This window comes from Chinchilla lanigera, unplaced genomic scaffold (genome assembly GCF_000276665.1).
Source record: "Chinchilla lanigera isolate Chin_1 unplaced genomic scaffold, ChiLan1.0 scaffold00188, whole genome shotgun sequence".
Lineage (NCBI taxonomy): Eukaryota > Metazoa > Chordata > Mammalia > Rodentia > Chinchillidae > Chinchilla > Chinchilla lanigera.
This window is the reverse complement of record NW_004955589.1, coordinates 284,882-297,716: the sequence shown is the minus strand read 5'-3', so window position 1 is coordinate 297,716 and position 12,835 is coordinate 284,882. Positions and strand designations below refer to the sequence as shown.

Below are 12,835 nucleotides of genomic sequence, written 5' to 3'. Positions count from 1 at the left end.
CTCCTGCTCGCGCCTCAGCTGCTGCTCGCGCCTCTCCTTCTGCTCTCGCCTCAGCTCCTGCTCGCGCCTCTCCTGCCCGAGTCTTCTCTCCCCCTCGCGCCTTAGCTGCTGCTCTCGCCTCTCCTCCTGCTCACGCCTCTCCTCCTGCTGGAGCCGCTCCTGCTCCTGCCTCAGCTCCTGCTCACGCCTCTCCTGCCCGAGTCTTCTCTCCTGCTCGCGCCTCTCCTCCTGCTCACGCCTCTCCTCCTCGCGCCTCAGCTGCTGCTCGCGCCTCTCCTCCTGCTCGCGTGTCAGCTGCTGCTTGCGCCTCTCCTCCTGCTCATGCCTCTCCTCCTGCTCACGCCTCTCCTCCTGCTCACGCCTCTCCTCCTCGCCCCTCAGCTGCTGCTCGCGCCTCAGCTGCTGCTCGCGTCTCTCCTCCTGCCGGAGCCTCTGCTCGCGCCTCTCTTCCTGCCGGAGCCTCTCCTCGCGCCTCAGCTCCTGCTCGTGCCTCTCCTGCCCCAGTCTTCTCTCCTGCTCGCGCCTCAGCTGCTGCTCTAGCCTCTCCTCCTGCTCTCGCCTCTCCTCCTGCTCGCGCCTCAGCTGCTGTTCGCGCCTCTCCTCCTGCCCGAATCTTCTCTCCTCTTGCCGGAGCCTCTCCTCCTGCTCGCGCCTCAGCTGCTGCTCTCGCCTCTCTTCCTGCTGGAGCCTCTCCTGCTCGCGCCTCAGCTCCTGCTCACGCCTCTCCTGCCCGAGTCTTCTCTCCTGCTCGCGTCTCTCCTCCTGCCTGAATCTTCTCTCCTCTTGCCAGAGCCTTTCCTCCTGTTCGCGCCTCAGCTGTTGCTCGCGCCTCTCCTCCTGCTGGAGTCTTCTCTCCTCTTGCCAGAGCCTCTCCTCCTGCTGGAGACTCTTCTGGTCGCGCCTCAGCTCCTGCTCGCGCCTCAGCTCTTGCTCGTGCCTCTCCTCCTGCCGGAGTCTTCTCTCCTCCTGCTCTCGCCTCAGCTGCTGCTCGCGCTTCTCTTCTTGCCCGAGGCGCTCCTCCTGCTCACGCCTCAGCAGTTGTTCTTGTCTCTCCTGCTCGCGCCTTTCCTCGAGCCTGTGCCTCCGCAGCTGCCTCTCTTCTTCTGGGCTCTCCTTCTTCAGCTCCTGTCGCTCCTGCCTTTGTAGGCGCTCATCTTCCTTCTGGAGCGCCCTCTCGCACTGCTCTTGTTCCTGCCGTGGTTGTTGCTCCTTCTCGCCATGGTCCCTTCTCAGCTTCTGCTTCTCTCGGCTTTGACGTTCTTCCTCAGCAAACTCCTCTGCATCCCGACCCTTGTGCGTCCGCAGCTGTTCCTCTGCCTGGCGTTCTTCTAGTTCTTTCAGTTCTTGCCTTTGCAGCCGCTGCTCCTCGTCTTGAGGCTGTTCAAATCTCTCATGTTTCTTTCTCTGGTCTTCTTCCTCAGCGCTCTCCAGTTCGGGCCTCTTCTGCCAGCGTTGGCGACCAGGTTCTTCGTCTACTTCTCTGTCCTGGCGCTCGAATCTCCTTTGGTCTTCTTGCCTGCGATCTTGTGACAGGCCGCCCTTTCTCTCATCCTGGACTCGCTTTTCCTCATCTAGCACTGTGGCCTGACCAAGAGCGTAATAACAAGCTTGAGCCACCTTGAAAACGAACAGGAGGAATTCATTGAAATCAATGACTCCATTAGTGTCGCGATCCAGAAGTCCCAGGATCGTTTCTACCGTCTCAGGGTCATGTGGTCTCTATGAAAAGATAAAAACAAAAATTTTAATATGTTACTTATAGGCAGTACAATTTACTCAGACACTTATGCTAGCTATGCTAACACTCAAGAGACACAGCACTTAGAACACCCAGGGTATATCAAGTCTTGTTTCTCTATGAAAAATGTGAACATCTCATTTCAAGCACAGTTTGTTGGAGATTTTAAAAAATATAATTTAGTGCTGACCAAAAGCACACAAATTCTTGAAATTTGGAAGCACATTTGAATCCCTCCAACTCTAGTTTAATTTGACATTTTTGGTAGAAATGTGGATAATGCCATCATATACATGAAATATTTGCTTCCAAGTTAATACTCAGACTACACAGTCAATTAACTACCCTCAGACTCAGAAATGACTGAAGGATGTATTGTAGACTTGCCAAAGTACAAAATGAATATAAGCCATCAGTCCTTTTTCTGGTCTTTTCTGAGAAGACAATTCATAGCCCTAAATTAGTGGAGAGATATCCTTTTCATGTTAGTTCTTACCTGAAGGACAGTTCCAAATTCCCTTTCAAGGAGGTTCTTTAGGTCTTTCTTGCTTAGTGCTGCTCCATCACAATCATGTGAGGCATATTGATTGAAAATTTCAGTGATGTCAAAAATGCTTCTCAGAAGTGGAGACATTTTTTTTTCCTTTCTTCAAGTTCAAGTAAACCTAAAACAATAAAATAGGATCCAGAACAAAAAGTCTGTTTCTGCTTCTGGAAAGGCTTCATTAATACTGTTTTAGGCATATCTCTAAATAATTTCACTTTTCAGCAGTAGTTATTTTTCATCTGGATTTTCAGAGCATTTTATCTCTGAACATTGTATTCAGGGGGAAATGGAAGAGATATCCTGAGAAGTTCTAAGCCAGGAAATCATCTTCAGACTATCAAATAGCCAGTTTTTCATTGTCTATCCAATCTGGATTGTCCATATCATTTCCTTCTCCCCTACAGCTCTCCAATTCAGAGCAGACAGTGAAGAGTACATGAATTTAAATTTTACATATTGCTACCCATAAGAAACTACTAAAGTTAGGCAAAGAGGATAGGTGAAAGCTTAAGTGAAGGAAGATTTGAGAGTATCTTAAAATGGATGCAGCCTTATATAGCAAATTGTGCCAGCAAAACATGTATCAGCAAATAGAACAATTAAAAAGAGAATGTGAGTTATTTCCCAACATTATAATCCATAAATGATCTAGGTATAATTCAGAAATTATCAGTTCTAAAATTAAATCCTATTTTGTTCTAGTCAAAAGGTGGCATTGTAACATTCAGACATGCTAATGCAGAAAACAGAGGGTGCATGTTACTTGCCTTAATGTTAACTCAGATTTAGGATGGATATTTACAAATTCAATTATTGAAAGCTCCTGAGAGAGCCTTCCTGATTGACTGTCAGAGTCAGTGGACCAAACTGAGTGTGAAAAACTTTGAATGATATTGGTTTGCTTTTGTTAAACCCAAATAAACCATTTGAATCTTAGTACTAGAAAAAAAATTAATAGATATAGCTCAATAGTAGAGCACTTGCCTAGCATATGCAGGGTAGAACGTTTGATCCCAGGACTGCAAAAACCAAACCAAATCAAATCAACCAGCAGCAGATCAATGTTAAAAGAATATATGGATGGTTTTGCTGGCTGGGTGTGCATAGTGATTTATCTAGGTGACTTTTTCATCTGCATCTAATCTTTAATACCTCAGGATGCCATAACTGTATGAAGATAGCCCATATGGTATGAAAAGAGGCCAGAGGGTTGGCAAACATTTCAAATGGCAATTATTGGGAAGATGAGACCCATTAGAACTACACATAATCACCTCCTGATGTGCAAAAACATTGACTTAAGAGCCTTAAGAAAAGGTCTATGTCCCTCCAAGTGATGGCTCCAACCATAAGAAGATAACATGGAATAAATGAGAGCCAGCCATCAATGTAGGATACTCATCCCTTCTGGCACATACCACCTGCCCCCATTCTCCAACATTAAATGGCTCAAAAAATGAAGAATCATACAGAAGAATATGACCCACACGGAATGGGACTTACCCACTTCACCAGAGGAAGAAGTCGAGTGCTCGATGACACTGCTGGCAAGTGTACTGGGTAACTGGAAGCTGGATCTTTTATAGTGGTTTTAATTGTGCCCTGGAGAGCAACTTGGGAAGGAGACACCCACTCTTGTGGGATGGGCTGATTCATTCCATGCCTAGCTCCACCTCTGTCTCTATGAATGTCTTGTTTATCTCACTATTTGCTCACGTAGCTATTTAGCACGAGGTTCAGAGGCCTTGCCTCCTGACAGGGTACTGGCCTCATCTAATATGGAAGGATAGAATATTTAGCAGATTCTCTGATTTTTTGGTTACAATTAAATTAAACAATAAAAAGGGATAAATATTCTGAACCTTAATTGATTATGGTTTTTTTTGTTTTTTTTTTTTTTACAAAAGAGTAACTTCCAAGTCGTTACTTTATAAACAATATAAGTTCTAGGCTGAGGTTACATAAAATCTTGGAAATAAATTTAAGAAAACCAATTAATTTCTCCATGGCATATGAATAGTCCATGAGGAGCTGATCATAAGCCCTGCCTGGAGCAATTCTAGAACAAAGAGGTGTGAAAGGAATTGTCAAACTTCTCTAACAATGCAGGTGAGAAAAAAATTTACATTTGTATTCTTAGGTTTTATCATGATAAATTTTCCTACAGCCTGGGGATTATTTCCACAGTAAATTTTGGAGGGTATCTTAAAATATGGTTTTATTAAATTTTTATAAGAAAACATAAAAATCATGAAATTTTATTCTTAGAGATATTAGACCTAAATGAAGTTTGCTCATTTCTTTTCTCATCAGCATATTGATGCTGGTGGAGAAAAAGCGCTAGTGTAATGCATTATTGTAGATACAATCATCCCGCTTAGCCTAAGTTACTAATGATTATGACATCTAAACACTTGAGTCTGCTTCTTCTGGAAGCACATTATGGTAATCGGTCATTCTTGCCCATTATAGACATCAGGGCTTTCTTAATACTTATGATCATTTGTGAATCTCGGGGCTGTTTTATTGTAAGGAACTAGATTTTATTCCTGGTTGTCAGCAACTGCCATTCGTACATTTCAGACTGTATGAAACTTTGGAAACTTCTTCATTCTAGGTTTATGGAGACTATTAAGTGATTCAGTGACTTCTCTGCATTTTTGTCTCTTCTTTGTCCAACGGAAGGAAGTATTAGTTTTCTGAATTTTGAGCAAAATTTAGGGTCCTATAGAGGAATGTGAAACTATGGAACCTAAATCTTGATGACTATTCCTTTATGTGCAGCTAGGTACAGATGATAGTGGAGTTCAATTGTATTTGCCTCGTCACTTGCTGACACTGGAGATGTGGGGTTTAGAGGAAGGTGGATGTGACAGGAGATGGGAAAACTATAACTCTGGTTCACTTCTGCCTCAAGGGCTTTAGAACAGAAGTCTGTGATTTAGTTTTTTTGGAGCTATCAGAACTTCACTACTTCTTGGACACAATGAATCTATTTGCTGTGGCAGCTCCTTAGGAAGTGTGAAGACTTACCTATTTTCCTTCCATTTAGGTTTTACACAGTACTGTTAAGTGTTGAATTCTAGGTCAGGAGCATCGTGAGTACTGTATTCACTGCAACTACACACAAGTCCTCATGGGATCTCTCACTGTTTGTCTCTGTCTGTCTCTGTTTCTCTGTCTGTTTGTCTGTCTGTCTGTTTGTCTCTCTGTCTGTCTATCTGTCTCTCTCTGTGTCTCTGTCTCTCAGCAGTATATTTTTTTCTGTATGCTATTAAAGAGATTCCCTGGAAAAACCCTGCCTTATGTCTGCTTCTCTTTTTATTCACGTATGTGTGATTTGTTGGGGGATCTTCAGCCCAGTTTCCCCACTCTAAATGAGCTAGATCTTAAATCCAATAATGGCTTTCTCAGTTATTTTCATTTAAGGTCAGTACAGTGTTTCCCCTACTCTATTTCTGGAAATGGATCCAAAACATATCTATAGTATTACACTGGTACCTGGCTTGGACTCTTTATTATAGAACATTTGAAATGAGAAAATAAAATTCCTACCACTTACGTGCTTTAACTACACATAATATTTAAGCTTCAAAATTTATACATCAGTCATAAAGTGCCAGAATCTCTGGGAGGTGGGACTGTGATGGAGTAACAACCAACCAACCAACCAATCAACCCACTGAAGTATTAGATTTTCCTGGCCTTTATTTCATCTGAGGGCTTATTTCCCATTTTCTTTGTTAGAACTCAGAAAAGTAAGACAATAGATTTGACTTTCAATGGCATTTACCAGGTTCAGACCTGCCTGTAATCAGTTGGAAAACTTCTAAATGAAAATTTAGATCAAACAAGGAAGGTCCCAGTGTCATCTTCAGTTTAAAGGACTTTTTTCTAAGAACTCAATAGGAACCATGATATTGATGCAGTGGGAAAATGTCCAAGGCAGGATGATTTTAGATTCTTTTGTAAGCTCTCTAAATGCCTCTTTAAAGGAGATTTTTTCCTTTAACATAATGTGTTAAATCTTTTAAGTTTTCCTATTGTTTCTTCTCATTCATTGGCCCACTTCCTGAGACCCCCCCCCATGACTACCAGTCTAAAATCTAATAGTTTACTTGAGGGTCCATATAAGTTTAACCTCCTTTCTTTTTTTTTTTTTTTGGTTTTTCTCCGGTACCGGGAACCAAACTCACGACCTTGCGCTTGCCAGGCAGGTGCTTTTGCCGCTGAGCTAAATCCCCAGCCCCAGTTTAGCCTCCTGTCAAAACCTTCCTTGACCTTTGATCTTTCAGTGAAAAATTCCCCCCCACAGCATGCATGGTCACCTTCATACAACCTAGTGCTAATGTGTAATTTTCATGTTCTTTAATTTAATGGATGCTTTTTTTGTTTCTCAATTATGTTTTAAGTTCCTTGAAAGTAGCGCTGTATCTTTTCTTCTTATGAAGAGCTTAATAAAATCCTTGCTTATATGATATAATGTTGTTGCATTGTGGCAGTTTAAGTGAACAACAGGTCAGAATGGGATGAGCTGCCTACTCTGGGATTGATCATCTGTTTGGGTGATGGCTTGAGGATGAGGGTACTCACAATAGTGGGACTCAGCCCTTCTGAGGCCTCTTTCTAGTTTCACCACTTACAAGGCAGATGATAAGGGAGGCCATACTCCGCCGCTCCCTTCTCTCATGTCCATCACTTCACCCCTCTGTTAAATTAGGAGCTGTAAGATATGAATCCCTTCCTCAGAGGGGAGCTGTGATAATTACAGCTTGTAAAGCATTTTGTGAATCTCAGGTATAAAAGGGATAATTATTATGATCATTAATAATTCTTAATTTTTATCTTCTTCAAGGTAAATTATCCTTACTTTAATTACACCCCCACCCTGTTAGTAATTATACCTCTGAGAGTCAGCAGATGGCTTCATCTCACGTCATGCCATGCAGGGTGACTGGTATGGGTACCCAGGAAGAGCACTTCCACCTTTTACCCACTTCTGCTGTCACCTAGAGTGGCAGAGGGCTCCTGGCTTTCTGTTATTAAACTAGTCCTTGATTTCAAGTCATTTGTGTTCTCAGATCTACAATTGTGTTTTTATCCTAACCAGAGGCTCCCCAACTGGAAGAGCTTTGGGATTTGTCAAGAGACACTCTGAATGGGACCGATGAATTTAATTTTTATAATTGAATGAATATCATGACGGAAGGAAGCAGATTCTTTTGACTAGGCTATAGAGGCTTTGTGATATCTATTATGAAAATGTTCAGAGGTGCTGTATAAGAAGGCCTCAACTCCTCAAGGGTAGAAGTGTTGTGTGACATTCTCTATTCTTCTTGGTACAGCTGTCCCTTGGTGTCCATAGGGGGTTAACCCCAGGATCCCTATGGATACCAAACTGCAAGACTGCTTCAGGTCTTTATACAAAATGGCATATTACAGTATTTACATAAAACTTAGTCACATCCTTCTGTGTACTCTATCTTTAAATTAATTGTAATATTTAATATAATATAAATGTTATGCAAATAGTGGTTATATGATATTGTTTAAAGTATAACATAGTCTAGTGCCTTGTACCTTGCCTGGAGTAGAATAGAGGGCTCAACAAATGCTTATCAACCAAAAGAGACCTACTGAGGGAAGAACAAAGACTTTATGATTATTCCCTAAACAATACAGTGCAATATTTCTTTTTGTTTTAAACCTTAAAACTCACTAAAATAGTTGTACAGTGAACATTCATATTAGCCTTTTAGCTATTCTAAAAGGTGATTAATTGGAACTTTTCAGGCAGTTTTCTTTATCTGCAGATGCAGAGTGCTGTGGCTGCTGATTTCTGGGTATTTGACCAAATCCAGCCTAGCTCCAGGTTCTCTGCTGGCTTACTGTCAATTCTGGGCAGAGGGTGAATCATTGAAGGCTCATCTATAAGTGTATCTTTGGAAAGTGATTCCCAAATTACAAAAATACTGCTTTCAGCAGCACAAAGTGGGCCTTTGAAGTGAGCCATATCCTATACATATTACAAATGGGAACTACTTACAACTTCTCATAGAGCAGAAAGTCAGTTTTTCTGACATTAATATAATCCTTTTGATCTAGACCAGCATATTTCAAAATTAGTTTTTGGGGCTGGGGATATGGCTCAGCAGCACAAGCGCCTGCCTGGCAAGTGTAAGGCCTTGAATTTGATTCCCGGTGCCAAAAAAAAACAAAACAAACAAAATTAGTTTTTGGAGTTTCTTCTGTAATGCTTTTTAAGGTTCAAAACTCTTTGAAAATCTTAGACTAAAAGCCCTAGAGTATTAGTTTATAAACCCTCATTTATTCCATGAGCTTCCACAGTGCCTTGCTACCCAGATTATCAAAAACAAATTAAGCACCTGGAAAAGGGAAGGAACTGCACTTGGTGAGGAGTAAGCACCGGAAAAGACACTATCCTGGATTGTACGATAGTTGTAATCTACAAGTGCTCTACAATTTAGAGAAAGGGACCACAGCTGGGTGAAGTAGCTTGGGAAGGCTTCAGTGTCTTATTCAGGATAGAGTGGATTTCAGGAAGGCCAAGGGGAATGGAGACATTCCAGGCAATGTAAAAGATGAAACAGACAGGCAGAGTACATTTTGAAAAAAAAAAAGATAGCTGACCAGTCAGACTACAGTAGAGACTATATTACTTTTTGTAAAGGGCTATGTTTCCTTAGTTTTTTCAGGGTTGACCTTACAAAATAAAATGTTGGTTTCAACCACCCAGCCATTCATTTAGGAAGGAATTGAGTAGAATAAGATGCAGGTTCCATGTTTGTTACTTTATTCTTAGTGCCTGCCACAATCTTTCAGAAAACATTCACTGATTGAAAGAATAAATTAATTTATTCCGTGGTAAGTACAAGATCTTTTTTTTTTTTTTTTTTTTTTTTTTTGGTTTTTCTCCGGTACCGGGAACCGAACTCACGACCTTGCGCTTGCCAGGCAGGCGCTTTTGCCGCTGAGCTAAATCCCCAGCCCCTAAGTACAAGATCTTATATCAGTGGTGGTGAACCTTGTAGAGACTGAGTGCCAAACTACAACCCAAAGCCCACTATTTATTGCAAAGTGCAAACTCCTGTAATTAAACCTGAATACTGAGGTTTTAGTTTAGATAAAACAACTCTACTTTAACATCTTTTATCTTAAAAGAAAAACACAATAACATTTGAGAGAAGGCACAATCAACTCTAGGAAGGAGGAAGGTACAAGTTTATTTTTTAAAATCTGCTGGAGGTACTGATTATTAGACTATAGCAGATGGAACTAAGGATGGGGAAGGCAAGAGTAATGACATTAAAACTAATATTCTAGTTCTTCCTACACTGGCCTGCTCAGTGCTTTCTTTTGGAGATTAAAAGAAAAGGTTGAAGAAAAGAAATTACTTTTGCCTTGAGGTTGCTTTCATATCTATATCTTGAAAGCAATTCCAAGAGTATCACCTGAGCCACGCTGGATTTCCTGTGCCATTATTATTTAATTGAGAACTTGAATAAGCAGAATTTGCCTCAGTGAGGAAAACTGCCTGGGGCACCAGCCTAGATGAGGTTAAGTGGACTGGTTTTGCCCGTACTGTTTTAGATGATGGCTCAAGAAGGAGACCCCAACTTTCTCACTCATTCATCTGCCATATTTTTCCTGATTCTCTACACTTAGCATCATTTGATTAATTCAGTCTCATCAAATTTACTGAGTGCAGTCCAGGTACTGAGAACTCAGAGAAGGGCCAGAGATATCTCTGTCCTACATCTTCAGGTTAGTAGGGGGAGTTTTGGCTTCTAAGGTACAATGGTGGGGAGTCTATTTTTGTTCTGGTCCTCCTCCTCATCAGCACCACGGTCATCATCATTGTAAACCAGGTACAATAGTAAAAGTTGTCTCATGTAATTCTTATGCCAACCTCATGTAGTAAGTAGTGCTATTCTCACTTTGTAGATGAGGTAATTGGAACTTAAGATGTTAAATGATTTACCTGAGGTCAAAGAAGTTAGCAAGTGGCAGAGCTGGAATTTGAATGCAGATCTAACAGCTTCTAAAAATTTGTATTTTTTACTGTCATTCAATATTACTTCCTTAATTTGTTGCTGCCTGTGTAAATGTAACCATACACTGTTGCTGAAAGTACCCATCAACAGATGTCCCCTTTCCCAAGAGCTTGCCCGCTGTGCTGTGATGAGAAGGAACTCATACTGCAGAGTGGAGCAGCCCTCTGTGGCAAGTCCTAGCTTCATGAAAGAAGTTCCCTCAGGCACAAGGGATAGAAGTTAGTGATCTTTGTTAGGAGCCAGAAGATCTTGAATCCAATGAAATATGGTGGGGATTTCTTCCCTAACCACTTGGCAGGAAGAAACCAGACTTAGTCTAGATTAGTTTGTGCAGCTGATGTAAGCACAGGACCGAGAGCATTCTGTTATCAGATACCAGCATAGTGAGTGCTGAGTGTCATGTGTGGACCTTGCTGACTTCCAGCTATGGCTTGATTATAATCATTAAGCTTTTACAGGACACTGAATGTATTGCAAAGAGTTTTTACAATCTTATTATTAGTAGTCTGATGGAAGGGCTGCTGCCTCCAGTCTCCAGGTGTGGAAACAGGGCCACTGTGGGGTTAAGTTGCCTGCCAGAGGTCATCCTGTGGCTGAGCTAGGGATTGGCTGGATAAGGTCAGTCTTGATACAGAAACTCTGGGGAGTTAGAAGTGAAATAATACCTTGGGGATCTGGAAGGAAAGTAGCAGGATATCTGAAATTTATATTTTGTCTCCGACTGTAAATATTTTTTCAGGTGAACAATTCTGATAAATAAAAAGTGGAAGAAGTCAGGTCTTCCTCTCTTCTTCTGTGTTCTTCTTTGGTAATGTACCATGTTTTTCTCTATTATCCAAAACAAAAAGCTGATCCTGAACAAGTGATTCCAAGTTATAGGCAGTCAAAGAAGGGCACAGGTTTGAGGTAGTTCTGATCACACTGATTAGATGAGAAGCTGGAAGTCGCTCCTTTTTGCTAGGAGATGGCATTATGATATCCTTTTATTCTCTATACAGTAAGTCCCTGACTTACAAATGGTTCAGTTCTGGAAGAACATTTATAACTTGGATTTGTTCATAATCCAGTAAAGTAAGTTTTATACAGTACACCTGTGAATCTTTACAGTATACCTATGAAAGTTCTCAACTTGAATGTTCATAAGTCAGAGACTTACTGTATAAAATTTCTAATTAGAGCATTAGCACTTCCTAGGTATTCAGGTACTTCAGGCCATAATGTTAACTAAAGTTGGGAGCTTGGAGTTAAGCAAATTGTCTCTCTCTTTCTCTCTCTCTCATCTATCATTTAGCCATCCACCCGGCTACCTATTTATCTTGTGGCACAGGGTTATTCAAAATCCTTAATATAAAGTGTGAATTTCTAAAGGGGGATTCTAGTATAAAGCATTTCCAAAATTCGTGGACTGCAGACTGTTTTTTTGACAGGTTCTCACTATCTAGTACAGGCTGATCTTGTATTCTCTGCAATCCTCCTGCCTCAGCCTCCTGAGTGCTGGGATTACAGGCATGTGCCACCATCCCTGGCTCTGAAGACTGTTTTTGCCTTGATTTGTCCTTTGTTGGTGGCTATCTATTGACTACCCTTGAGCAAATATGACCAAGAATGCCCCATTCAGACAGGTAGCACACAGTCTCCTCTTTCTGTAGCACCTCACTGGGCTTCATTTTGCTCCCTGGAGATATGGAACTGGAGGAAATGCTTCCTTCAGAATCCTCATAGAAGCTTAAGTGAAATATCTTCCCTGTTGCATAAGCCACTTAGGCATAAGCCTGTAACAAAAGGTAGAAAATGAGCTGAACTTTTATTTTTTGGCCTGAGCCCATTATACCAACTGTAATATATAAGTGAGGTTTGATTATAGGGTATGGATTAGAATATAAATTACTATAAAGACCTTTTTATTTTAGCACAGGGCAGTATCAGGATATAAGAATGTGTCTTCTTCAGGAAGTGTTAATTTTTTAAGAGATTCATGTGGTAAATTGGGAGCCTAGAGGTTTGTGTTATGGGTCCAGCTCAGAATTGGTATCCTCTGTGACTTTAGGTGAGTCAAACTCTCTGGATCCCGGATGTCTATCTATAAAATTATGATGACTCTTGCCTCTTCTCTAGGGCAGGGGAGGAGGGTTACTGGAACAAATAGGATTATAAATTATGAAGTGCTTGGATTTTTAGGGGGAAAAACAAGGAGAGAATTTTAAGTTTCTTCCTGAGCATCTCAATGTGAATCCTGGGAACAGATCCATAGAGAGTGGTGCGGTCAGGAACAGATTTTTGTGTGTGAGACTGAGTCAGGGTATCTGTAAGACTCCTGCTTTCACAAAACTTCATATAGATCATTGCCCTCCTTGAAGCCTCACTCTGAATATTGTTAGTTTTGTACTTTCCTTCCTTAATCTGTCAGCTGATATCTTCTGTTATTCTGGGGTGTTCAGTTTCAGTTATTTTGTATTTCTTTGTTACATCTTTTTC

The 12,835-nt window shown here is 41.4% G+C and overlaps 1 protein-coding gene across 1 annotated transcript in view; it reads right to left on the bottom strand.

Moving 5' to 3' along the window:
* The window catches only part of Tchh (trichohyalin), an 8,242-nt gene extending 4,412 nt beyond the window's left edge, over positions 1-3,830 (bottom strand). Inside the window, exons 1-3 of the mRNA XM_013509955.1 lie at positions 3,789-3,830; positions 2,235-2,403; positions 23-1,719 (exon numbers count right to left, since the gene is read on the bottom strand). Coding sequence (XP_013365409.1) covers positions 23-1,719; positions 2,235-2,372 — 1,835 coding nt within the window. The 5' untranslated portion in view covers positions 2,373-2,403; positions 3,789-3,830. The remainder of the gene's footprint in view (positions 1-22; positions 1,720-2,234; positions 2,404-3,788) is intronic.
* Between the last annotated feature and the right edge of the window lie 9,005 nt (positions 3,831-12,835).